Source organism: Danio rerio, chromosome 10, assembly GCF_052040795.2.
Source record: "Danio rerio strain M-AB ecotype USA chromosome 10, GRCz13ab, whole genome shotgun sequence".
Lineage (NCBI taxonomy): Eukaryota > Metazoa > Chordata > Actinopteri > Cypriniformes > Danionidae > Danio > Danio rerio.
The window spans coordinates 37,008,413-37,034,644 of record NC_141030.1 but is presented as its reverse complement, the minus strand read 5'-3'; the positions used below and the strand labels follow the sequence as shown (position 1 = coordinate 37,034,644).

At 35.0% G+C, this 26,232-nt stretch overlaps 3 protein-coding genes across 8 annotated transcripts in view; 2 read left to right on the top strand and 1 right to left on the bottom strand.

Moving 5' to 3' along the window:
* The window catches only part of mdh2 (malate dehydrogenase 2, NAD (mitochondrial)), a 181,365-nt gene that overhangs the window by 126,327 nt on the left and 28,806 nt on the right, over positions 1 to 26,232 (bottom strand). The window lies entirely within an intron of this gene.
* On the top strand, positions 440 to 14,266 carry tbl2 (transducin beta like 2). Of its 6 annotated transcripts, none has more exons than XM_087268923.1 (9): positions 440 to 488; positions 589 to 676; positions 833 to 910; positions 3,276 to 3,400; positions 3,870 to 4,054; positions 4,142 to 4,293; positions 9,855 to 9,981; positions 11,511 to 11,663; positions 13,730 to 14,266. In XM_087268923.1, exons 6-9 carry the CDS (start codon positions 4,191 to 4,193, stop codon positions 14,187 to 14,189), a joined length of 843 nt encoding a protein of 280 aa, XP_087125049.1. In that variant the 5' UTR covers positions 440 to 488; positions 589 to 676; positions 833 to 910; positions 3,276 to 3,400; positions 3,870 to 4,054; positions 4,142 to 4,190; the 3' UTR covers positions 14,190 to 14,266.
* bcl7ba (BAF chromatin remodeling complex subunit BCL7B a) lies at positions 17,250 to 24,887 on the top strand. Its single transcript, NM_213165.1, is given in 6 exon segments — positions 17,250 to 17,359; positions 20,405 to 20,480; positions 20,661 to 20,763; positions 20,898 to 21,071; positions 22,711 to 22,790; positions 23,738 to 24,887. Coding segments are annotated over 6 exon segments (612 nt in total). The 5' UTR covers positions 17,250 to 17,267; the 3' UTR covers positions 23,825 to 24,887.

Genomic DNA, 26,232 nt, shown 5'->3' with positions numbered 1-26,232 from the left:
CCACAATAATTGTGCATGATCCAAATGCAAAAACATATCATGAAATTTGTTAGGGGTCATTAAAGGGATTTAAAAAATAATAATTCATTAATCATTTACTCATCCATTGTTCCAGAACAGTTTTTTAACACGAAAGAAGATACATTGAAGAATGTTCGAGGCCGGTAACTATTAAGAAAAGCAAATACTATGTAAGTCGATGCATAGTTACAGGTTTCCAAACATGCTTCAGTATATATTCTTGTGTGTTCAACTTAACAAAAACACTCAAACTTGTTTGGAACAAGTCAAGGATGAATAAGTTAATGACATTAGTTAAATTTTTGGGTGAACTAACCCTTAAATAAATTTCTGCCGAGACTCCAAACCGCTAGAGTCGCTAAGAGCTCGAACTTTCGCCTGAACTCCTTCGCTCAACAAGGAAGGAGAGAATTATACCACTTGTACGCATGCGCAGTGCTGAATAGCCATCTGGCACTCGATCCCTAGTAAGTTAATTCATTCTTTCAGACAACAACCTCTTTACGAGGAATAATTTCATACAGACATCTCATTTAATAGGTGCTGCATTTTTTTAAACATATACAGGGGATTGTCAAGTCAGTCTGGAAAGTTTGATGCACCGGGACAGCCAGAAGTAAAGCTGCCAGCGGGTCACTGGAGTGAAGTGAACTAAGTGCGACTCGAGTTACAGAAACGCAGATCTTCTGCTATACAGCAAGTCTTATATTTTATATGCTATAGTCTATTTACCTGTGTCAGGAGTGATAACGTGGCATAAAGCCCTCCAAGATGGAGTTTGCAGCGATCTTTGCTCTGTCGCTACTGATAGGCGCGCTGGTTGTGTTGGTGGCCGTGGCGGTTGGCAGACAGAAAGGCGAATTGTCGGAACAGAAGAAAGACTCCCCTGGTGAGTGTTTTTTTTATTCACCTTTACAAACTTAAAAAGATAATTCACTTCAAAATGAAACAAATCTGTCAGCATTTACTTGTTTCAAGCCAGTTTAAATTTCTTCTGTTGAACGCAAAAGATATTTAAACGAGGATGGAAACCTGTAACCATTGACTTCCATTGTGTTTTATACTATGTTAGTCAATGGTTACAGGGTTCTTCAAAATATCTTCTTTTGTTTTTAACAAAATATAAATACGAAATAAAGGTTTTGTATGGTAAGTATATTTTGGGTAAACTATCCTTGTCAGTAAAAATTTACTAGGGAAAATTAATAATTGATGTAAAGTTGGTTTATATTCGGACATTAGTTATTTTTTTAACAAAGTGACAACTACTAAAATACTATGGTAAAACAAATTCTATGGAAGTTGGTGTTTACAGGTTTCCAGCATGCTTCAGTATTTTATCTTCTGTGTTTTACAGAATAAAAACCCTCAAACTGGTTTTGAACCAGTCAAGGATGTGTAAATTACATAATTTCTATTTTGGGGTTTACTAATTAAATTAACTAATTAAAATTAAGTAAGGAAAACTAATAATTGAGGTAAAGTTGGTTTATATTCGGGCATTCGTTTATTTTTCTTGAACAAAGTAACAACTAATCAAAATACTATGAAAAAAAAAATTCTATGGAAGTCGATGGTTACAGGTTTCCAACATGCCTCAGTATTACATCTTGTGTGTTTAACAGAACAAAAAACACTCAAACTTAATTCATTCATTCCTTTTCTTTTTGGCTTGACCCCTTTATTAATCTGGGGTCGCCACAGCGGAATGAACCGGCAACTTATCCAGCAAATGTTTTATGCAGCAGGTGCCCTTCCAGCTGCAAACCATCTCTGGAAAACATCCATACACACTCATTCACACACACACTACGGTCAATTTTAGCATACCTAATTCACCTATACCACATGTCTTTGGACTTGTGGGGGAAACCGGAGCACTTGGAGGAAACCCACGGGAACACGGGGAGAACATGCAAACTCCACACAAAAATGCCAAGTGACCTAACCGAGGCTCAATCCAGCAACCTTGCTGTGCACCACCGCCTCGCCAAACAGTCAAACTTGTTTGGAATAAGTCAAGGATGAGTAAATTACATCAGTTCCATTTTTTGGGTGAACTAACCCTTAAATAAGTTTCTTAATTAAAAGTAAGGAAAATTAATATTTGAGGTAAAGTTGGTTTATATTCAGACATTCGTTCATTTTTTTTTTAACAAAGTGACAACTTGTGACAAGATTCCTAAATTCTTTTCCATGTTACTTTGTATAATTGGGTCTGAAATCACATGATACTTCAAAACAACATTTGCACCATTTAATTGACATTAAACAATGTTGCACTTTGCTAGTCATTGCCTGATAATATGACTTCCCTATTTAGATTTTGCAAAGAAATCTTCTGAAATTATATTATTCGATTAAGTTCATGTTTATTTTCATAGCTCCTTTACAATGCAGATTGTGTAAAGTAGCTTAACATAGACAATTATAGTAAATTGAAATTCTGTCAGTTCAGTTTTCAGAGTTCAGTTAAGTGTGGCTAAATTTGCTGAAAGTCCAAAAACTGATAAGAAAATCCATCGATGCCCAGCTCCACAAGTCCCAAACCATGCAAGCCAGCAGCGTGCATCAAACTTCACCAAATGACGAAAGTGAAGGAAAAAATATATATTATTAAGAAAGGAGTCTGAATGTGCGAATATATAAAACGAACTTTACCCCAATAAATAAATATATTATAATCTAAAGTCACCTTTTTAAGTGTCTAATTGTGTTACATTATTACTTTTTAAGGAAAGTAATGCGACAGTATGTTATGATATATATATTTTTAAAAAGTAAGATAGGATTACAATACATTAATATATGACTATAATATAACTATAACTTAATATATAACATTTTCACCCAACACTGTTAGTGATGCATAAGCACAAATTTAAGAACTGCTATACACTGTTTACATCACAGTCCACAGTCACTATTATATAATATTTACATTCATAGATATTTAATACACACACATTTCATAGTTATACTTCTGTCATGTGCGTGCATGTGTGTGTGTATGTTATGTGTATGACTTTGCTGTGGATGGCAAAGTAAGAATTTCATTGTACAGGGAAACGTGTTTCCTTACTGTGCACAAGACAATAAACAAATTGAATTGAATTGAATGATGTTTTAAATTAATTTTAAGTAAGTCGGTCAGGTTGGATTGTGGTTTATGGTTTTATAGTGTCAGGTTGGATAGTGCTTTTTAATTTTACAGTGTCATGCCTTCATAATTAAACTGCTATTTAATGTGACAGGTGAGGAAAACACATCAAAAGCTCCTTCCAGAAAGCAGAAGCAGCAGCAGCAACAGCAGCGTCCCCGTAAGGAGAGACCGCAGCAGCACACCTTCACACACCAGCTCCTGGCCTCCGCTCTTAAGGTGATTCCTGCTGCTGAAATCTCCAGATTGTTATATAATAATGAACACATGATGTCATCTTCTGGCAGAGCACGTCAAGGGAACCAGTAGAATTGAGATGTTAAAGAAATGAATGAGTTTATTCTTATTTAAAGTTTACAAAGGGATAATATTTAAAACAAATAATGTTTTTTTTTTTTACGTAATTTTCATTGCTAATTTCTGAATGTATAATGAATTCCACAAAAAATATTAAGAAACTAGTTTTTTAACTTGAAGGTTATTTTATCTCTTGAGTAATGGTACTTTGCACAACACAACTTATTTTTTAATGTAGTAAAATATAAAACTGTTACTTTAATATGTTGGCTAAAAAAGACATTTGCCCAATTTAATGATTTAAGATTATGTTGAACGTTAAACATGTCTTGCAAACTTAACAGTGTTGTAAAAAGAGTCCATTAATCTGTTTTTCATTTCCCTCTTTTAGAGTCACAGTGGTCATGTGACCTGCCTGGACTTTAGCAGCAATGGCAAATACCTTGCGTCTTGCTCAGATGACCGAACCATCAGGATCTGGAGCACTAAAGACTTCCTGGACCGAGATCACAAGTGCTTGCGAGCCAACATTGAGTTTGACCACGCCACGCTCGTCCGTTTTAGCCCAGATTCCCGGTGCGGCTAGCCTTTATAATGTATCCTCTCTTCCTCTGTGGATTGTCTGTTCATACTGCTGACTGCTTTGTTTTGTTTTGTCCCTAGAGCTTTTATCACCTGGTTGGCTAATGGAGAGACCATTCGTATCTATAAGATGGTCAAAAAGGATGATGGGACGTTCAATTTCAAAGCCGCCCCTGGAGATTTCCCACAGAAACACAAGGGAGTGATTATCAACATTGGAATTGCTGAGACGGGTCAGTAAAGTGCTCCTGAAATCGAAATTAAAGTTGTTTTGCTGGGGGGGTGTTAGTATCAATGTGTGAAAACCTGATGAGGACATAAAAGATCTTAATGAAGATGTTTATTCAGCAAAGCAGTTTCAAATGACACGGTTGTACCCTGGGTTCAGCGGAGTCAGAATGAACACTGAACATTCTTAAATTAAACTTTTTATGCAGTTTTAATTTACTGCCTTTAGATCAGGGGTCTCAAACTCAATTTACCTGGGGGCCGCAGGAGGCAAAGTCTGGGTGAGGCTGGGCCGCATAAGGGATTTCACAAAAAAAAAGTCCTCAAATGTCATTATTAACAGTCTTAATTATTTCTTCTGAACATGAAGTGTCCTGAACATTAATAGAACATTGAGTGAAGATTATGAACAGTTCTTCTGAACATGGCATCTTTTGCCTACTTCTTGCTGCCAGAGACTTGACAGCGCTTCTTCTCACAAATCTGAACCACATTTGGCTTTAGAGCGGAAGCAGTTGAGACCCTCAGTATGGCTTGAAGATGATCATCATTTAGATGATCATCATTTCTCTTCACTGCAGGCTTTGATGAAGTCATGAGGGGGGTATGACAAAATCTAACTCTGTAATAAAATCTAATTCTTCTCTGTCTGTTCTAAGTCAAATTGATTCCAGGTGTGGCCCACACACAAACTCTCCTGCCGACTGCCGGCCTCTCTTCAATTCAATCTTTTTCTGACCGCTGTGCCAGGGGTCAAGTCCTAGGGAAAAAAGTGGGGGAACTCACTCAAAACTTCCATTCCCTCACCTAAAAAAAAGGCGTATATATGTACAAATAAAACACCCCCATCCCACTCCAGTCACATCAGTCTGTACCAGTCTGTATCTACCTATAATATATATAAGATGCAGGCTTTAGCTAGGTAGGTGGCAGGCTGCAGATAGGTAGCTAAGTGGCAGGCAGGGGCGGGAACAGCTTACCTTGGTTCTGGCCGGCGCGAGTTCCCTCCTAACACTTCCCGCCCGTCACAGCGTCTAACAAAGGGGCGGGGTGTGTGGTGACGTCACCGGCATCCCCGCCCCTTTGTTTACACGACGGGCGGGGAATGCCAGTGACCGCTGTGTACGGATAGAATCAGCGGAGTGGGGAGCGCTTTCTCTCCCACAAAATATTGCACTGAGGGCCGCAAATGGCCCGCGGGCCGCGAGTTTGAGACCCCTGCTTTAGATGTACATGAAGTTGCTCATTGGCTGTGTTCTGTATGTTAATACAGTTTCGACACCCCATTGAGATGGTTCTCTGTGTCCACTCTAGGGATGCAATGATTAACCGATTTCACTGTTAAGCATGGCTTATTTTGTGACTGTTAATTAATCGTAAAGGCTTCTCAACACCAGGTTTCTGCATGGAACAAAACTGCTGCAACTAAAAGTTATGCCAACAATGCGCCAGTTTAAAGTTCTAAGCTTGTACACAATACGCACGCACACTCACAGGATCAAGGGCTTATTTTAACTATGGCTGAGGAGGATTTTTTTTTTTCAAATATTTATTTTTGGCCTTTTTGCCTTTTTTTAGATAGGACAGTTTTTGAGACAGGAAGCGAAGTGGGAGAGAGAGAGAGGGGGTAGGGTAGGAAAATGTCCTCGAGCCGGGATTCAAACTCGTGACGCCCTGACGTGCTACTGCACCATATGTCGGCGAGCTAACCACTAGGCTATTGTGCCGACGGCTGAGGAGGATTTTAACTAAGGGCCATTCACATATCCCATCTTTTACGCGCACAAGTTCGTTATTTCCAATGGAGGCACATGGTTTGCACGCATAATAGTGCCTTTCAGACCGAGGTTCAGCAGTCTTTGACTACATTTGTTCTATTTAAAAGGGAAATACTTATCTAATATGCTTAGATTTACATTAGACAAAAACTGTTTATTTATTTATTTATTTATTTATTTTATTGTTATGTTGTTTATTTTCAGTGTTAAATTATTATTCTTACTTATGTTTAAATGCCAAAAACATTTTTTATTTATTTTTAAGTCCAAAGAGAAATGGAGTTTTATTTATTTATTTTTATTATTTTGTGCTGTTTTAAGTGGTTAATGAGCAGTGATAATTAACACTTTAAAATATAAGAAGTTTTCTTGTGATTTTCTAAACTAGTAGTATTTTTAAATGGAGGAACACAATAATTGTGTTAACCGTGATACTGTGATTATTTCTTATACTATTATCGTACAACCAAAATCTATCATCTATAGCCCTTTTGAGAAATGAGCATCAACGCACCATTTAGAGTGGTAGTTGGGTCTGGAAGACTAATTTCTTACGGTCCTAAAGGCTTAGTTCACTTAAAAAGAAAATTCTGTTATTAATTATATACCATTCCAAACTCATGAGACATTTGTTCATCTTTGGAAAACAAATTAAGATATTTTCGGTAAAATCCAGGAGCTCTCTTGCCCTCCACGGACAGTAAGGGCGTGCTCACACTGTGCTATCTGAACTGTGCCCAGGCCTGTTTTCCAGATCGTTTGAGAAGTGTGAGTGCTCTGAATCGGGCTCAGGCACGGTTCACTTGGCCGGCCCTGGCCCAGTTGGAAGAAGAGCACGGTTCACTTGGGCTCAGGCGTGGTATGCTTGTAGTGTGAGTGCAAAGCGCGCTTGAGCCCGAAACTGAGGACGAGTGATGATTTTTATGGGACTGTTTCATATGGATTTATTCATCATTCTTACTGTTCAATGAACGCAAACTGTCATAGATTATTAAAGACGCAAACCACTCACTGCACTGCCCCTTTAGCAAACCTCATAATTCCTGCAGCACGAGGACTTTAAGGTTGTTTATGAGCGTCAAAAGTGGCCGATCTGTTTTTGACTGTCACTGCATCGAACGACTAAAACGGTGTAACTAAAGAATAACTAAAGAAATCTCCACTGTGCTGAGCACGAGCGCTTACTGAACAGCGCATCATCGATGACGAAAGCGTGCCCAGGCCCAAATGTAATGTGAGTGCGGGCCATTGGGGGAGACTGGAGGGGGGACAAGCGTGCTTCGGCCCGGTTCAAAGCAATTGTACCTAGTGTGAGTTTGCCCTAACCGTACGTTCACACCGAAAGAGGCGAGAGCGTCAAAGTAGCCGGAAGTCATTCATTTTCAATGAGAGCCGGCGGCGATAGGCGACGATAAGCGGCGAGGAGCAGCGCGGCGCGTCTTCGCCGGCGTGAGCGTCGAGGAGAGTTGAAATGAAGTCAACTTTATGGTAATGTGCTATGACGCGGTTCGGCGGCAAGCAATTAGAATGAAGACGTCCATCGCTTGATAGCAGTTCAGAGAACACAGACCTGTGAACTTTGGTTCTGACCACAGTTGTTCCCAAGGGTTTGATTATTGCTGTCGCCGGATTTCCAATTATTTACAATGTTTTCTTACAGGAACATACATTAAATAAGTTACTGGCGAGTTACTGATGTTCATTAATGTTATATAAATTTATCTTTAAAAAGCGGGAATCTCACTCGATGTGACAGTACAAAACAGTATAGCTGCTTCAGGATATTTCAGACATATGGACACATATTGGATAAATAGAGCAAAGCCACACCACACGCAACTTGATCTTCCATTGTTTTATGAATTTAATAAGAAGTGCGCAACATTTTCACGCTAAAAACATGCCTTATATGCAGGAATGTAACTGATATGCTGCAACGGCTCCTTTAAGTACGAGATCAATGTAGCGAGTTTTGACGCTCTCGCCGCCGGAGCTGAAGGCAGACAGCGTTGTCGCCAGGGTGGCCAGAGCGACCTTGGACGCTCTCGCCGCTTTCGGTGTGAACGTACGGTAAGAGTCCCAATACATTTAAAGTCCAGAAAGGTATCAAAAGACCAGTGTTGGGCAGTAGCGTCGCTACAAGTAGTGACACCACTAGTTTAACTACATTTCTCAGTAGCTTGTCGGTTGCGTCGCTACTTTATTAATCAAATAGCTTTTCTGTAGCGAAGCTATTATTTAAAAAAAAAGTAGCACAGTAGCGTCCACACAAGCTACATTTACCGATCGCGGATCAAAAAGTGACAGCACTGACATTCACAGAGCTGTGAGGCCAGTGTCTAGCCAATGAAAGTAAATCCATATGATGGCAAGAATTTCTTCTTCCTGTTTTACGGTGGTCGACAACAAACTTTTTGGTGCGTTACTGCAATCTCTCACTCTGGTCGGTGACATTGCCAAACAATCCTTGTGCTGACACGAGAAACTTGCTTGATTAAAAGATTACAGAGGGAGAGGAGTGCTGAATATTTCCCTTTACTATAAATGACTATAGTATTTTAAATGTGTAACACCTGGTTTTATTAGATTTTTTAGTTTTTGCTGTTATATACTATAATTTGTTTTTGTTTAGTACAGCATATTACAGTAAATAGCTGAACTGAACTATTATGCCTCCTATGTTTCATTGACGGTTTTATTGATCGCTAAGATATGATTGCCTTGGATTGAAGTTCCTTTGATTTAAAAATGAAAATTGCAAAAATAGCTTAGATGTAGCTAAGCTACTTTTGCCAAGTTTCTTTTAGCTTAGCTTGTTACATTTTCAAGAGGGTAGATTTTAGTGTAGTTAAGCTACATTTTAAATAAAGTAACTAATAACTTAGCTCACTACATTTTTCTAGTAGCTTGCCCAAAACTGCAAAAGTCAAAGATGTGTTCTCAGTGGTTCAATCGTAATTTTGCTTATAAACGCACACTTTGAACAGACACTGAAGAGAAGAAAGTATTGGAAAAAAAGTCATTAATTTGGTTTTATGTGCACAGAAATGTATCTTCATATCATTACAATTGAAACACTGATGTCACATGTTTTGAGGATGTTTTTTGGTACATTTAGGGACTTTGAAAGTCTCTTGTTGTCTTTGGAGGATCAGAGAACTCTTGGATTTTATGTAAAATATCTTGTTTTTATTTTGATGATGATGTTTTTGGATTGACCTGAAGGTAATTAATGACAGAATAATTTTTTTTGTGGGGAACTGTCCATTTCAGGTTATTTATAGTCTAGTTCACATTCAAATGTAGTTTCTTACTTCCACCAATAAGAATCAATGATTTTTTTATGACGTCACATGACGCACACTTCAGCTTCTCATGACTTTTAGTATCTGAAGTGTTCCAGTTTTTTTATGTGCTCACAATTGCCACATAGTTCTTCATTAAAGTTACAAATGTTATTTTTTTGTGTGCCTAAATGCTTTAAGGGCTCTTAAATGCCTTTAAAACACATTCAAATGATAAACTTCTTTAATGGTTATAATTTGCAATGACTCCACAAATCTCAAGTGTTCTCAACTGTTGTGCTGCTCGGCTTTAATGCAAACTCAACAATGCATATCCTGCCATGTGACTAATGCAGACACACATTGCGATATCGATGTTGAAATTATATATTGTGCAAATATATTGTATTTTTTTCTAAGTCACTTTGTATAAAAGCTTCTGTAAAATGGTTCAATGTAAATATAATGCAATGCTTGATTGCTGGTTTTATGTGCTATTTTCAGGCAAATTTATCATGTCTGCCTCTGTTGACACAACCATTGTGATCTGGGACCTGAAGGGAGAGGTTTTAGCCACTATTAACACCAATCAGATGACTAACTCGCATGCAGCAGTGTCACCATGTGGAAGGTTGGTTCCAAATAATTTGGGTTTATGTTTGAGATATATTCAGTCTTGAGATTTTCGGCTTCGTTATAAAGTTTGGTTATTATTTTTGTTTAGTCTATTGGAAAGAAACCATCCATTTACACATTTAATTGTTTGTTTTGCTGTACTTTATCAATTTGTGTTTGCAGATATTAAATTACATATTTTTAAAGGCTGTTTTCTCAAAATGCGTATTGTTTTTTTCTGCTGTACTGAGCCATAAATCTCCAGTCCAGCAACACTTAAAAACCAAACTTTTGAGTTTTATTCATATCTGAATTCTGAAGGTTTTACCAAGGCATGTGTTCATCCCATATTGTGCCTGATTATATACAACATTTTGTTATTCTAAAAATGTTTTTTGTTTGTTTTGTTCTTTCTTTCTTTCTTTCTTTTGTTTATTTACATTTTTCTTTTGTTTTAGTTCTTTCAGTTTTTTCTTTATTTCCCTCATTTTTTTAAATTTTTCTTTCTTTTTTCATAATTTTTCTTTCGTTCATTTTTTTGTTCTTTTTGAAATTCTTTTGTTTGTTCTTTCTTTCTTTCTTTTGTTCTTTTTTTCTATTTGTTTTGTTTTATCTTGTTTTTTTTCCTTTTGTTCTTTCATTAGTTCTTTCAGTTTTTTTCTTTATTTCCTTCATTTTTAAAAAATTTTCTTTCTTTTTTCTTAAATTTTTTTCTTTCTTTCGCTTTCTTTCGTTCATTCTTTTGTTCTTTTTGAAATTCTTTTGTTTGTTCTTGTTTTTTTCTTTAGTTTTTTCTTTTTTCAGTTCTTTCATTCTTCATTTTATACATTTTTCTTTTGTTACTTTGTTACTTTTGTTTCTTTTAGTACTTTAAGTTTTTTTCTTTATTTGATTTATTTTTAAAATTTTTCTTTCTTTCCTTCATTGAATTTTTTCTTTCATTCTTTTATTTGTTCTTTACTTTTTTATTTGTTTTTTTCTTTCGTTCTTTCAATTTTGTTTCATTTGTTCTTTGAAATTTTTATTTTATTCCTGTTGTTTTTCATTATTTTGTTTGTTTTTAAATTTTTTCGTTTGTTCTTTTGTTCTTTTGTTCTTTCAATTTTTCTTTTTTCTTGCTTTTATTTTTTCTGTCATCCGTTGTTTCTTTCTTTTGTTTGTTTTTCTTTCTCTTGAGGGTTTGCTGTATTTTCTGACATATGGAAACATTTGTAAAGGTTTCCAAAATATCCCAAAAAAGAAAATTGTGCTAGAAATGAGTGCACACATTTAATCCGTGAATGCCTCAGTTGCATATTGTTTTTGTTGTTTTCACATGCAGTGTCTTGGGTGATGTTATGTAGTTCTTGTAAAGCATTTCTCTTTATGTTTTTATATTTTAATGCTTTAAGCAATGATTTAGCCTTCACTAACTTTTTTGAAAATTAAATCGTAAGAAAGAAACTCAAAGTTTGCATCTTTTCCTTCAATAAGCATGTTGGCAGCACCTGCTTAAAATGCATATTAAAACATGTTTTTTGTGTTGTTTTTTCATCTTCTCCTAAGGTTTGTAGCGTCCTGTGGCTTCACCCCGGATGTGAAGGTGTGGGAGGTTTGCTTTGGTAAATCAGGGGAGTTCAGAGAAGTGGCCCGTGCCTTTGACCTGAAGGGACACTCGGCTGGGGTTTACTCCTTTGATTTCTCCAATGACTCTCGAAGGCAAGATTAGCTCTTCATTTACTGCTGAAAATAATGATGATAATAATACAAATGCATCAGATTTTATATTTCACTAATATAAAATAATTGTTCTGTACATTTTTATATTGCCTTTTTATAAATATTTTTTATGTAAGTGTTAAATTATGTGTTATTTTAGTGTTATTTATACACTATTTTAGCAGTTAAGTTTAGTCCAAGTTTGTCATTTTTATTTAGCTTTGTCAATTTTGTAGATTTAAAATATGATTTTTCACATGAAAAATTGTTAAAAGCTTAATTTATCAGTGCTATTTTAGCCTTATTTACATAAAATGACACATTTATGAATATTTTACAGCCTCCATTTCTGTATTTTAATCACTGTGATGATGTCATGTACTTACTTTAATTATTTTTTACATTAATTTTCTTAAGTTTTAACATGTATTTATGTGCTCTTACCGCTATTTTGAATGAACTTTTGTATTGTACATTTTTAATTGTAGTTTTAGTAATATTTATTTTATAGATTTGATCATTTGATAAGTTTTATATATATATATATAAATATATATATATATATATATGTGAGTTGTCTTATGTCTTAATTTTTGAAATATTAAAACATTAATCTATGTTACTTTAGTATTATCAGTGTTATTATAGCGTCTTTGAATATTGTGAAACCAAAATGTACAATTTTTTTTTCTATTATTAAGTTGAAAATTTGCATAAACGCCCCTAAAATGACACTTAATAACATATTAGAACAAGTGAAAATAATCGGCACACTGCCACTTTAGCTCCCAAAAGACTAATTTAATTATTATAATTGTTTTGAACCACAAGGTCTTCATCAGGTCATACAAGAGAACCCTAGATATAGTCAAACTTTAGACATCACACCTGCAAACAATGATCACCCCAATTAACCCATAGATATTTACATTAGATGTCGCCTACACTATTGTTGTCTATCGGAAGGAATGCGTCAATAGAGCTGCCAGTTTAGTACAGGGTAGCGCTCCTTTGAAATGCAGGACCAAGGTGGAGTGGAGGACTGGACATCCAGATCCCAGGATATACACATATATACATATGTCTATGATCAGAAGTTTTCCCGGTGTTCAGTATGCAAATACTTTTTTAAATTACGAAAATTATAATTTTACATCACTTCTATAGCGATGGATAAGTGATCGCACGGGCATTCCTGAGAAGGAGTGTGTGTTTGTGTGTATGGAAATGTATTATCCTCCCTCCTTGTTAAATTTGATCTAATTTGTTTGTGAATGAATCTTCTTTATGAATGACTCGTTCACCTAGCCGACAATAATACAAGTCTGGCACCGCAGCATCTTGTTGTCATATTTCTTTTACTTTTTTTGCTTATTTTATTCAACACAACTAGCATAAGTCTAGTATTTAGTGCAAGTTGGTGCTTCTTTGCCTCATGGTCAGTGCAGTAAGTGACTGTATTACCATCAATAACATTGCTTGTCTAGCAGAAGAGTTTGTGTCATACAAATCTTACCTATGAAATGTTCTGCCTTTGTGCTTCGTTTTCTTAATTTGCTTATTACTACACCCGCACACAGCGCTAAAGACAGTCCAGCATCTTCACATCTGGCACACTGTCTTGACTAGTGCAGTTGAATGCAGCACTGTACAAACATGGCGGCGCTATTGACGCATGCTCAGGGTCCCTGTGTGATGTCTAGTGCAAATATCTAGGCAATTAACCTAAGAATAAGTAAACAAGAAAAATACAAACAAATCGAAACAAAATAAAAATTACTACATTAAAAAAAAAAACACAAATATACATGCATAAACACATATAATTATATATTTTTTAAAATCTACATCCAAATTCAACCCATAGAAATCAAGGTATTTAATGTGTGAATATAAAAACTTCCCTCTGCAGTAAAGTTTTATCTGTATCACTGACCCTTTCTAGATATTTTAACTTGTCCAATGCCTAAATCGAGCATCTGCCTCTAAGACTTTCTGAGATGTGCACACTGATGTTATTCTTACTCAATAACATGTTAACAACAATAAATCGCTCCTTTTTTCAGAATGGTGACGGTGTCCAAAGACGGCACATGGAAGCTGTGGGACACTGATGTGGAGTATAAGAAAAAGCAGGACCCGTATTTGCTCCGGACGGTGCCCTGTAAAGTATCCGAGGGCAGCCGCATCGCCCTGTCCCCCGACGGTCGCGTAGTCGCCATATCAAACGTCTGCGATATAGCCATGTATAACGCCACCACCGGTGAACTAGAAGAGGAGTTTCACAGCGTTCACAACGGGGAAATAACCGACCTGAAGTTCGACATCAACAACCGCTTCCTAGTGAGCACCGGAGATCGAGTCATCCGCGTTTTTCACAACGTGACCGGTTACCGAGCCGCCATCCAAGACATGCAGACCATGCTGAAGAAAGCCTCAAATGATGGAGTGAGACAGAGACTCCGGCAGCAGATCACGGACGCTCAGAGCGCTCTGGACACTGTGCTGAACGCTGCCAAAAACTAAAGCCTGAAGGTTTTCACGAGTGCAGAAACGAGTGGGTTTGGCATGCTAGTTTTATTGAATAAATCGAGTGTTTATAAGTTTGTCTGAGGCTTCTGTTTGTTTTCCATTTGCAACCTCTCCCTAATGCTCTAATGGCCCATTTCCACTGAGTGGTTTGGTACGGGTCACCTTTATCAGGCTTGCATTTCCACTGCCAAAAGGGAATGGTGGGTGTGGTGTACGACAAAGTTTCAGTCGACGTCATTCTCGCTCGAGGAAATGTCTACAAGTCGTTCATATATCTTACGACAAGCACTTCTCACGGAACAGATGCTTTATACACATAAATACTTGTGTATAAATGTTCATTACTAACCTTTCTATGAACATGATTTGATTATAACTGCAGATCAATGATAGGGTGAAATAGCCTTCTGTAACGTCTGCGATTATATAAAATAAATAAATAAATTCAACATATATGAGCACATACAGACCCTTACAGTCTCTGATATGTTACTACTTACAGAACAAAAGTACACAAAGCATACATTTAGTCCTTATTTGAGTTCAAAAGCAACACATAGCAGCCCACAGTCAGTGCAAACCTCTCATATGTATCTCTTTAATCTTCACCAGCACATGTGACCTCTGTTAGAAAGTACTCAGTCATTCCAGAGTTCTTAATAGTCCAAAAAATGATGATAATAGTTAAACATGGTAGTTTGTTCATGGTTTAGGTTGCTGAAAGAATCATTTGCTCCTTTGTTTTTTCAGCTTCTCCTTTGTTTTTTCACACTTCACTCTCACGTTGATTCGTTTCTGAAAGGATCGGATGTCAGATGCACTTCAATAATCATGTGCACGTTGTTATCAGCTTAAGAAGTGCATTATTTTAAATATAGACGTGTGAGGAGTGCACACAAGAAAGCGAAACCCCTCGTGCTTTAAACGACCTTGTAAACAACTACAGGGAAGGGTAGATTCTGCTCTTCTTGGCTTTGTGGCTGTTCATCAAGATGACAACAAGGTTTGTTTATGCTAGGGTTGACCGTTGGTCGTTAATATATGTATATATTATTACTATGTAATGGCTGTGAATTTAAAAATGGCGCTTCCATTGTTTTGATTCTCCTGGCTTGTGCACAAGCTAGTGATGTATCTCTGTAAACCAATAGCGTTCAGCTGTGCGTCTTGCTTCACCTTTTGGTACCCTTTTGAAAATGGTACCCAAAAAGTGGTATAAAAAAAGTGGCCATAAAAGCACAGCGAACTGTACCACTCAATGGAAACAGGCCATAATGGAGTGTTTCCCAACCCTGTTCCTGAAAACACACCAACAGTACACATTTTCAACCTTTCCCTAATCAAACACACCAGAATCAACTCAGCAGAACAATAGAAGGGACTCCAAAACCTGAAATGAATGGATCAGATAAGGGAGACCTTAAAATATATATACTAGTGTGCCTCCAGGGTTGAGAAACACTGATCTAATGTCATCTATTTGTGTTTTATATATATATATATATATATATATATATATATATATATATATATATATATATATATATATATGAATTTTCACAATAATATAAACCTAACAGTACATCTTCACAAGATTACACAAAGAAAAATTTCAAAACCGGTCAACGGAGGGAAAAAAGCTCCCATTATATATAAAACAGGACTTCCCCAGTTAAAAGAGATCAGAAAAAGGGGTGAGACATTGCTTATATTGCAGATAATATACAGTTACAATATTCCCTCAATATGATAGGAGAAAGACTAGGTCTCTTGTTTTACAGGTGAAATAATTTAAAGTCTGCAAGAAATCAGAATTTACAATGTTTATTTTTGCTTATTAGCTCACGTTCTTGGTCTTAAAGGGACATTCGCTCATTCATTTTCTTTTCGGCTTAGTCCCTTTATTAATCTGGGGTCGCCACAGCGGAATGAATCGTCAACTTATGTTTTATGCAGCGGATGCCCTTTCAGCTGCAACCCATCACTGGGAAACACCCACACACTTCCATTCACACACATACTCTGTCAAAATTGTGTCATTTTCTCACCCTTTACTCGTTTCAAACCTTTATGAACTTGTTTCTTCTGTTAAACACAAAAAATAATTCCAAATACGGGTAACTATTGATGTCTGTAGTTTTTGTTTTTCCTATTATGGAAGTCAATGATTGCAGGGTTTCAGCTTTCTTCAACAGAAGTTACAAACTCATAAATGTTTATATACTAGTGATAAATAGTGAAATTCTCAATTCTCTCACAAGTGGAAGTTTGTCAAAAGTCCAAACTAAGATGTAAATTTACATCTGTAAGGAGGACAAAGACAGAAATGTGAGATGAAAAACTTTATTCTGTGACAGAAATAAGCTTCCACATAATATACTGCCCTACAAAGAATAAACTTAATAATACTAGTTTGATTTTTGTTGATTTGTCAAAGAAAGCATAGGTAAGAAATTTGTCAGCAAATGAATAAAAAAAATAAAAAAATTTTTTAACTAGCATTGGAAAGATTTGGGACACCACTTACACAACTTAGCCTCCCAATTTCTAAGAATTAAATGGTATATTTATTTAAATTAATTCAGCAAATGTTTTTAATTTTAATCTATTTTGTTGTTGTTTTTTTAGGTTGATTAACATAAATAACACGAAGGCTGTTTGGTTCGTCTAACACATTTAACTTAATAAAAGCTACAGCGGCCATTTTATTTTATACTTTCTTGTATTACATGTTTGTTTTAATATAGTATTTAAAAAAAATAGTCACAGAAGACCTTTATTTTGAAATGAACTATAACTGTGAGGAGTTGTGTAAACGTATTTAGGGTAAACGAATACGATTTTTTACAATACGTATTAAGTAATAAATCTGTGACTTGATAAATATATAGGTATTTGCTCATTTCCTGATAAACTCTTAACAGCAGCCACCTGTGTCCTCTGGAAGTAGGTGGGATCTACTTGTCAAGCTGTGGAAAGTGGAGAGAGTCGTGAGTTCTCGCGAGACGAGATTTGCGCCGCTAGACTGCGAGACCGACACGATTCCAGTAAGAGTACCGATAAAATTAAGAAATGTCGGGTCGTTCGGTCCGCGCGGAGACCCGGAGCCGCGCTAAAGATGACATTAAGAAAGTCATGGCTGCCATCGAGAGAGTACGGAGATGGTGAGTACGCCGAGCGCCGTCACGACACTTTGAAAGAGAAAATTGTTTTTCAAAAGAGAAACTTCAGTCGGAAAGGAGGAGGGCTTTCATAAGAGGATGCAGTTTGATTGACACAAGATTCAGCCAATGGCAGGCCGCCTGTCTTTGTTTTATGAAAGGACAAGCGGCACAAAAGAGGCGGGACTAAAGAGGACTTTTAAACGGGTTTTTTTTTCTGCTGAAGAAGTTTAAAGTCTGTTAGAAATATTTAATAGCGTACTTAATTGTCCTTTTTACACAGTTTTATCTAATCATTTACGAATTTACTATTCAAACGGCTAATCCAAGTACATCCCATCAGGATTCAGCCCTGTAAAACCCAAGCACTTTTGTGATTAAGATAAATGGGGATATTGGATAGTGTATAACTCATCAACAAATGGACTGTAATCCCTCATGTCCAGAAAAAAACAGCTTTTAGAGGAAACTTTCTTCAATTGGAAGCTTGAGAAGTGCTATTTTCCTGCATGGTTGTATTTTTAGGGCAAGACAATGCAGGTGAATCAAATAAAGAATAATAGTTATCACCATATTTTTGTAGTTGTTTGTTTACATTTGTATTACAAGGTTTCTAAAAAGTTTTGAAATATGAAGTATGTGCTCGTTTTAGGTTAAACATAGTGTTCATAACTTTATTATTGTCAAATGTTACAAATGTTATTTCAATTAGGATAATACTGTGAACATCTAAAAAGAAAAGAAAGAAATAGTAGAATAAAATGTACACTACATATGTATACTACAAAAAGGTACACGGTGGTACAAATAATGTCCCTTAAGGAACAGTTTTGTACCTTTGTAAAAGTCGTACCTTATATGGAACTGAAAAGACCTCTTGTGATACTGTTCTGTACCTTTTATGATACATCTGAAATTAAGGTACACAATTGTTCTCATAACAAACGTACAAAAGTGTTGGACAACTCCTTTTTTTACAATATCCATGAAAGTAAATATCACTGGAAAGGCAAAGTGATTTCATGAATAATTTCCATATTAAAACATTAATCATCATTTAAAAAACTTGTTTAAAGAAACTCATCAACATTAATTATTAAGTTCTATAAAACAAAACTAAATGTATTGTAAACTAAATATTTAAGGCATTTTTAATAAACATTTATTAGTTTTTTCTGATAAATACAGTTTTATTATTGATATCTGCACCTTTTGGCGTTTGCTTTCCACTACACACATGAGCTGGCAAAAGTCCTGCATATGCAGTGTTCATGCAGACATTTTAGTAATGTAAAACTAATCAAACATTGTGCATATCTCGTTACAATAGTTTTGCATAACTCTATTTCTATTTTAAAAACAAGTAAATTAAATGAACTTATAGATGATTACAAAGGTATTGTGTGAAAATTGGAAAAATGTTTAATATTGTACATGAGAGAATGTATTTCTTTAACATTTTTGTGAAAAGTGTTGTGAAATGTTTAGCAAAAAAGTATTAAAGTATTTTTTATTCTTTTATTGTAAACTGAAGAGGTGCGTTAACTGAAAAAGAAACTTTAAAAAAACACTGTTTAAAAATGTATTTGATGTTTTATATTTACTAAAAATAAATTGACACGTTTTGGATAAAGCAAAAAGCCTTTAAACAGTTCTTGAAGGAACACATTTGACACTGTTAAAGTGTCTTGTCACTATAGTGGTACCTTCATGGATCGGATTTGTATCTTTGATGAAGGCACAATATTGTATCTGCAGGTTTTAAAAACTAAAGGTACAATTTGGATTCCCATGGTACAAATCATGTCCTTAAAGTTGAAAACTGCAATGATACTAATTTGTTTCTTTGTCTTAAGGTACATTTCTGTTCCATAAAAAGGTGCTGCTCCAGTGACAAGAGTTTGTACCTTCTTTGGTGCAACATTGTACCATTTTTTTTTCTGAGAGTGTATCAGGCAAATCATGTGTGAACATATTCCTCTGTAAAAAAATAGGCCTATATATGGATTAAACTGCAAATTTGGGTGTATACAAGTGCTAATGTTGAGATTTTGACTTAAAAAAAGACTTTAAATTCATGTACTGTTATAGAAATTCAGAGATAAATTGATAAAGTGCGACAAAATAAACACTGTATTTAAGATGTTTTCCTTACATTATAAATAACATTTTAGGGGCACAAATATTCATAAAAGCGAATGTGTAAGTTGTTCAGTTTATTAATGTTCATTTTTCTTTTGTTGTGATTTAATGTTTGAGATAATGTAATTCAGAGGTGTATAAAAGCTACTTGCTATGATCAATATTGTCTGATGAAGAGCCAGTGTGCTCGAAACATCACGCTTTGTGATGGCTTTTTTTAATAATACATTTATATTTTTTGAGTTTTTGGAGCTTTGGTGTTGCCACATTTATGAATATTTTTTTAGTTATTTGTTTATTCGGCAGGGACAGTGTACATTAATTAGCATTGCTGCAAATGCACCAGAATTAGCCATAAGGCTGTTTTTCATCTGTTGTCCCGGGACAAATGTTGAAATTGTCACCCTAAAAAAATCCAAAAATTATAAAATCAATCAAGTATAGTCAAGAAGCACTGAAATCGACATAGTTAAGTGGATCTTAATAAAAAAAGTATATGTACAAAATAAGCTAAAAACACCAACATTATGCAATAGAGATAAGAGTAGTTAAACACATTTAAACAACACATTAAGATGGCAGGCACAAGGGGTAACATGATAGGTAGGTACAAGCTTATATGAACGATGACACGTCTTTGTTCTATTACTCAGAGTTTGAAATGTTTTTTGAACATATTGTAAGTGGTCATTTCTCTGATGCTCCCAGGGACAGAGCACTTTTTGGACTTTTTTTTTTAGTTTTTCTGAGTACCCATTCAGACTGATCTGCGTGCTTTTATGCATTCTTTCAAATAACATTTTAGGAAAAGCTTAAAACCACACAACTAGCAGGTGTATGAATATTGAGTTTATGACTGCGGTCTGATGTATATGGGAAACCTGAACTCCTATTGCTCCATTTCAGGGAGAAGAAATGGGTCACAGTTGGAGATACATCATTAAGAATATTTAAATGGGTCCCCGTGGTGGACACAAAGGAGGTATGACACATTTAAAATGCTTCTTTCTCTTGATTTTAATTGCCATCTGGCTGAATGGGATTTAAATTCAGTCACATTTCACAAAAATACAATCTACATCTCATACATATTGATCAGGATCTGTAATTTCCAAACTCCTTCACTGTATTTACTGTTTCCATCACCTGATTTTTTTTTCAGAAGGAAAAGAGCAAAGTGTCTGTGGGTGGAGAAATGCAGCGGAAGAATTTTCCCTCAGAGGAGTCCTCTGATAATGCCTGCTCTGTGCTATTAGATTTTCAAGGTAAACATGTTTTAATAGGACATTAAATCCCAAAACATTAATATTCTGCCAGTGTTTTCTCACCCTAAAAGAGTTTCAAAGCTATATAATTTTCTTTCGTTCATGTGAAATGGATATATTCTCCTGGTTGCCAGATGAAAACAGCAACCAGAGTTCTCTGTCAGACTCATACCAGCATAAAGCAGCTGCAGACAGCAGCAATAACTCCAGTCCACCGGCCAGTGAGCCAGTCAGTCCGGCACCTCAGAGTCTAGACTACAGGACTGATGACCCACAGCCACCCACCCTCGGCCAGGAGATCATGGAAGGTGAGACTCATACAGAACCATGCATTCATTATTATATTATATTATATTATATTATATTATATTATATTATATTATATTATATTATATTATATTATATTATATTATATATTTTTAAATGTGTGTATATATTACATTACATAATTAATAATATAATTAAATAATATACCATATTGTTGTAATATTATTTGTTTATTATATTATATATTTTTATATTACTTGTTTATAGTCTATTATTTTATAATATAATATATATTATTATACCAATTATTCTAATATTATTTGTATATTATATTATTATTTGTTATTTTTATATTATATTTATTGTTTTATAATATTTTATATTCTAATATTAATTGTATATTATATTATATTATGTTATATTATTTGTATATAATACATTATTTTGTTATATTATTTTATATCCTATTATTTGTATATATTATATTTTTTCTATAACACATATTATCATTATATTTATTATATTACTTTTATATTATATTTATATTACTTATATGTGTGTATATATATATATATATATATATATATATATATATATATATATATATATATATATATATATAATATTATATATTTTTATATATTACTTATATATATATATATATATATATATATATATATATATATATATATATATATATATATATATATATATATATATATATATATTACTTATATATTATTTATTATATTACTTATATTTATTATATTATTTGTTTACTATCCTAATTTTATTATATTATAATATTTTATTGTATTTATTATATTGTATTATTTTAATATTATTGTAATATTATTTTTAAATAACATTACATTGTATTCTATTATTTGTTATTATTATATTTATTTTATTATTTCTATATTCTACTATATAATTTTTATATTTCATTACATTATATTAAATCATATTATATTTATCATGATTTATTTTTTATTATATTATAATATAATGGTTTAGAGATTAAATTAGACATTTTAAAAAGTAATTTTTGCTAACAAAATCAGCATTTTTCACTTTTTTTTAACTTAGTAAAACATTCATATTATGAAATATAATTCCATTTTAAAATAGCAGGTTTTGTTTTTTAATCATTTTATTTTAATATATTTATTTTGTTTTCCAGTGTAATATGATCCTTTAAAAATCCTTCTTATATGGTGATTTACTGTTCAATAAATGTCATATTTTGAAATGCTTCATTCTTACGTACTCTGAAATATGATTTATTGCTTTAATGCACAGCCTAATTTCCAGCATCACATGATTCTTCAGAAATCATTCAAATATTATGGTTTGGTGCTAAAAACAGTGGTATAATCTGTAGTGATCATCCACAAATTGGCCTTGCTAAATAAAAAATCCTATTAAAATCCTTTTAAATCTTTCTAACCCCAAAACATGAATGGTAGGTTTTATTTTTTACAAGCTTGTTTTAATATTTAGTCACATTAACCTGAGGTTTCACAGTAAATTGTTTGCCCTCTTTGTTTCTCTGTGATTCGATCTGATCTGAACAAACGCATTATACTGTTATCTCGTAAAATACATATTTCACAGAAGTCTGCTGAGATCTTTTAGTCAGTCAACCCACTTTTAAAAATGTTAACCTTTTTTTTTTAGAGCCGCTTCTGCAGTCAAGTGAGATTGCAGATGAGCCGCCAACACTGATCAAAGAAGATCTTCTACCCCTCACTGCTCAGGTACAAAATACTACTAATCAAGTCAAAGTTTAGTAGTTATTGTAATGCTGGAAAACTTACTCGGTCTTAGCCTACGAATTATAGGTGTGCAATGTTTATCGTCTATGATAATATCGTACTTGTTGTTCTACAGTGTGCGAGCTGACAGCATCTAGTACATGCTTTTGCGTCTGGAGAGTTTAAGAGTGTTCATTGTGTGATGAAATCTGTAAGGATACAGTTAGAATGGCCTACAGTTGGAGCCCCAATGATGATAATAGATAAATTCTTTCTAAATGGATATGTTCAAGTTTATTTATTCATTCATTTTTTTCGGCTTAGTCCCTTATTTATCAGGGGTCACCACAGCGGAATGAACCGCCAACTATTCCAGCATATATTTTTTTATAGCGGATGCCGTTCCAGCTGCAACCCAATGCTGGGAAACACCCATACACTCTCACATTCACACACGCTCGTACACTACGGACAATTTACCCAAATTCAATTCTTACCCAATTCACCTATAGCGCATGTCTTTGGACTTGTGGGGGTAACCGGAGCACCCGGAGGAAACCCACGCCAACACAAGGAGAACATGCAAACTCCACACTGAAATGCCAACTGTCCCAGCTGAGACTCGAACCAGCGACCTTCTTGCTGTAAGGCGATTGTGCTACCCATTGCGCCACCGTGCTGCCCCGATATTCAAGTTATCTGGTGAAATTGTATTCATATCGCAGAATAACAAAATATTGCAATGCTAGATTTTCCCAATATCATGTAGGTATTATATCCATTGTCCTGTCCAATAAAAGGAGAAGACTCCCTAATAAATTAATTCTAAAAGATTTTTTTTGTATTTGTTGAAAAATAAATGATCTAATGAAACCTTATAAAGTGTTACTGAGGGACATTAATAACCCAACACCAGCTAGTTGTAATATCTCTTTTCGTTGTGTGTACAGGAGGACGAGGACAGCTGTGGAGCTCCACCACTGAAAAGAATCTGCACCGAGCAGGTCTCGGTCATCCAGATGGTCCCTCTGAGCTAACACACAGACACGCACACACACATACTGTACACTGGGCATTGATAATCAGCCAGACTGATAACTGACCTTCCTAGAACTGCTGCGAAAGACACAACATGGACCAGACGTCTAGAAAGCACTATATTTATTATTACTATCGTCACATGGGATGGCTTTTTAACCTTTTAGAGTTTTTAAATCTCTGCCTTCCCTGACTCTTATTCCCAGAATACGCTTCCATTCAGGTCATGCTGGAATTATCATTAATTTCAGAAGATCTCATAGCAGAATTTCCTAATTCCGATAATTCCGAAGCAATAAATCAAGGTTTATAGACCGAAACCGAAAGAAGCCAGAATATTAACTGGACATTCCTGTTTACAGGAGAGCGGATGACTGAAAAACGGGAAGCGCTTCTTGCTGAAATTGCTGTTACTGTTATAATGCTGATAGTTTTATATAATATATAGTGGAATGTGATGCTTGTTTTAAAAGAAAGCCATAAAGCGACGTAATTTGGACTGAATGGTTAGCCTTAAAATGTCCTCTGAAATAAAGACAAGTAGTGAGTTCCATTAAGAAGGGTACTTGAAATATAATGAAATGCACAAATAATCTCATTAGACCACACCATTTCCTTTTAATAAACACGTCTTCACTCGTAGTCTGGGTTTACACACAGGCTGAAATGAATGTTAAAGTTTTAATTCGTAAGATGTGAATAATGTAGTTTGTAGATTCTGCTCTCAGGGTCTCTGGTGCCTCCAGCTGCTCAAGAATCTCTCATTAGTTTTAATTAATTGAACATAATTTTTTTTTTCTGCCTGAAGGACACCCCTAAAGCGCCCATCTTTTATGCCACCTATTTTTTTTTTATTTAGACCAATTTTGCTAATGTAATGCACACATCGATAAAAGTTGCTGTTTAGTGTGTTGTTGCTTTTCATCAGATTTTATAGTGCGGGTGATTGTTGATTCGTTTTTGCCCTTTATCTTTGCACACTGGTCTAGTGGGCACATTGTGGTTGAAGAAGCAGCAATATTGTCATTTGAAGCAAGTATCATTAAAAATATTAGAAATTTATTTCATTAATTGTTTACATGGTTTATTTTTGACGTATGATTCAAATATTGATGTGAACTATGGTTTACTGCTCCACAATTGTTTTCAAAACTAAACCTGTATACTTTGAATTCTATAGGGTCATGTCACACTTAGACAAAAGTAATTGCTGCTGATAATGTAGCTTTGAATTCACAGGAAGATGTTATACTTTAAAATACACTCATCGGCCACTTTATAAGGTACCCCTTAGTAGTACCGGGTTGGACCCAACTTTTGCCTTTAGAACTGCCTTAATCCTTCATGGCACAGATTCAGAGAGGCACTGGAAATATTCCTCAGAGATTTTGGTTCATATTGACATAATAGCGTCACGCAGTTGCTGCAGATTTGTCCGCTGCGCATTCATGATGCGAATCTCCCGTTCCATCACCTCCCAAAGGTGCTCTATTGGATTGAGCTCTGTTGACTGTGTAGGCCATTTGAGTACAGTATAATCATTGTTATGATCAAGAAACCAGTCTGAGATGATTCGCGCTTTAATTATGACATGGCACATTATCCTGCTGGAAGAAGATGGGTACACTGGTCATAAAGAGATGGACATGGTCAGCAACAATACTCGGGTAGGATGTGGCACTGACACAATGCTCGATTGGTACTAAAGGGCCCAAAGTGTGCCAGGAAAATATCCCCCACACCATTACACCACCATCACCAGCCTGAACCGTTGATACAAGGCAGGATGGATCCATGCTTTCATGTTGTTGAGGGCAAATTCTGACCCTACCATCCAAACAGAACTGCCGCTCACTGCATATATTCTCTTTTTCAGATCATTCTCTGTAAACCCTAGAGATGGTTGTGCGTGAAAATTCCAGTAGATCAGTAGTTTCTGAAATACTCAGACAAGCCGGTCTGGTACCAACAACCGTGCCACGTTTAAAGTCACTTAAATCCCCTTTCTTCCCTGTTCTGATGCTCTGTTTGAACTGCAGCAGATCGTTTTGACCATGTCTACATGCCTAAATGCATTGAGTTGCTGCCACGTGATTTGCATTAACAAGCAGTTGGACAGGTGTACCCAATAAAGTGGCCAGTGAGTGTGTATATATATATATATATATATATATATATATATATATACACACATACACACACACACACACACACACACACACAAAATGGTTATATATTACTAATAATAATTCAGCCTAGGTGATATTAAAAATATATATGGGATATTTTAAAATCTCAATCTTTTGGTTTATACGTACATAAAACCAGAATGAAATGTTTTGTAAGGCAAGGCAAGTTCATTTATATAGCACATTTCATACACAGTGGCAATTCAAAGTGCTTTACA

What these genes read in the sequence shown, in the direction of transcription:
- tbl2 (XM_087268920.1), top strand. Translation starts at nt 793, where the DNA reads ATGGAGTTTGCAGCGATCTTTGCTCTGTCGCTACTGATAGGCGCGCTG. An exon ending in CGTTTTAGCCCAGATTCCCG is followed by an intron (nt 4,055 to 4,141) that starts GTGCGGCTAGCC and finishes TTTTGTCCCTAG; the next exon opens with AGCTTTTATCACCTGGTTGG. An exon ending in GCAGTGTCACCATGTGGAAG is followed by an intron (nt 9,982 to 11,510) that starts GTTGGTTCCAAA and finishes TCTTCTCCTAAG; the next exon opens with GTTTGTAGCGTCCTGTGGCT.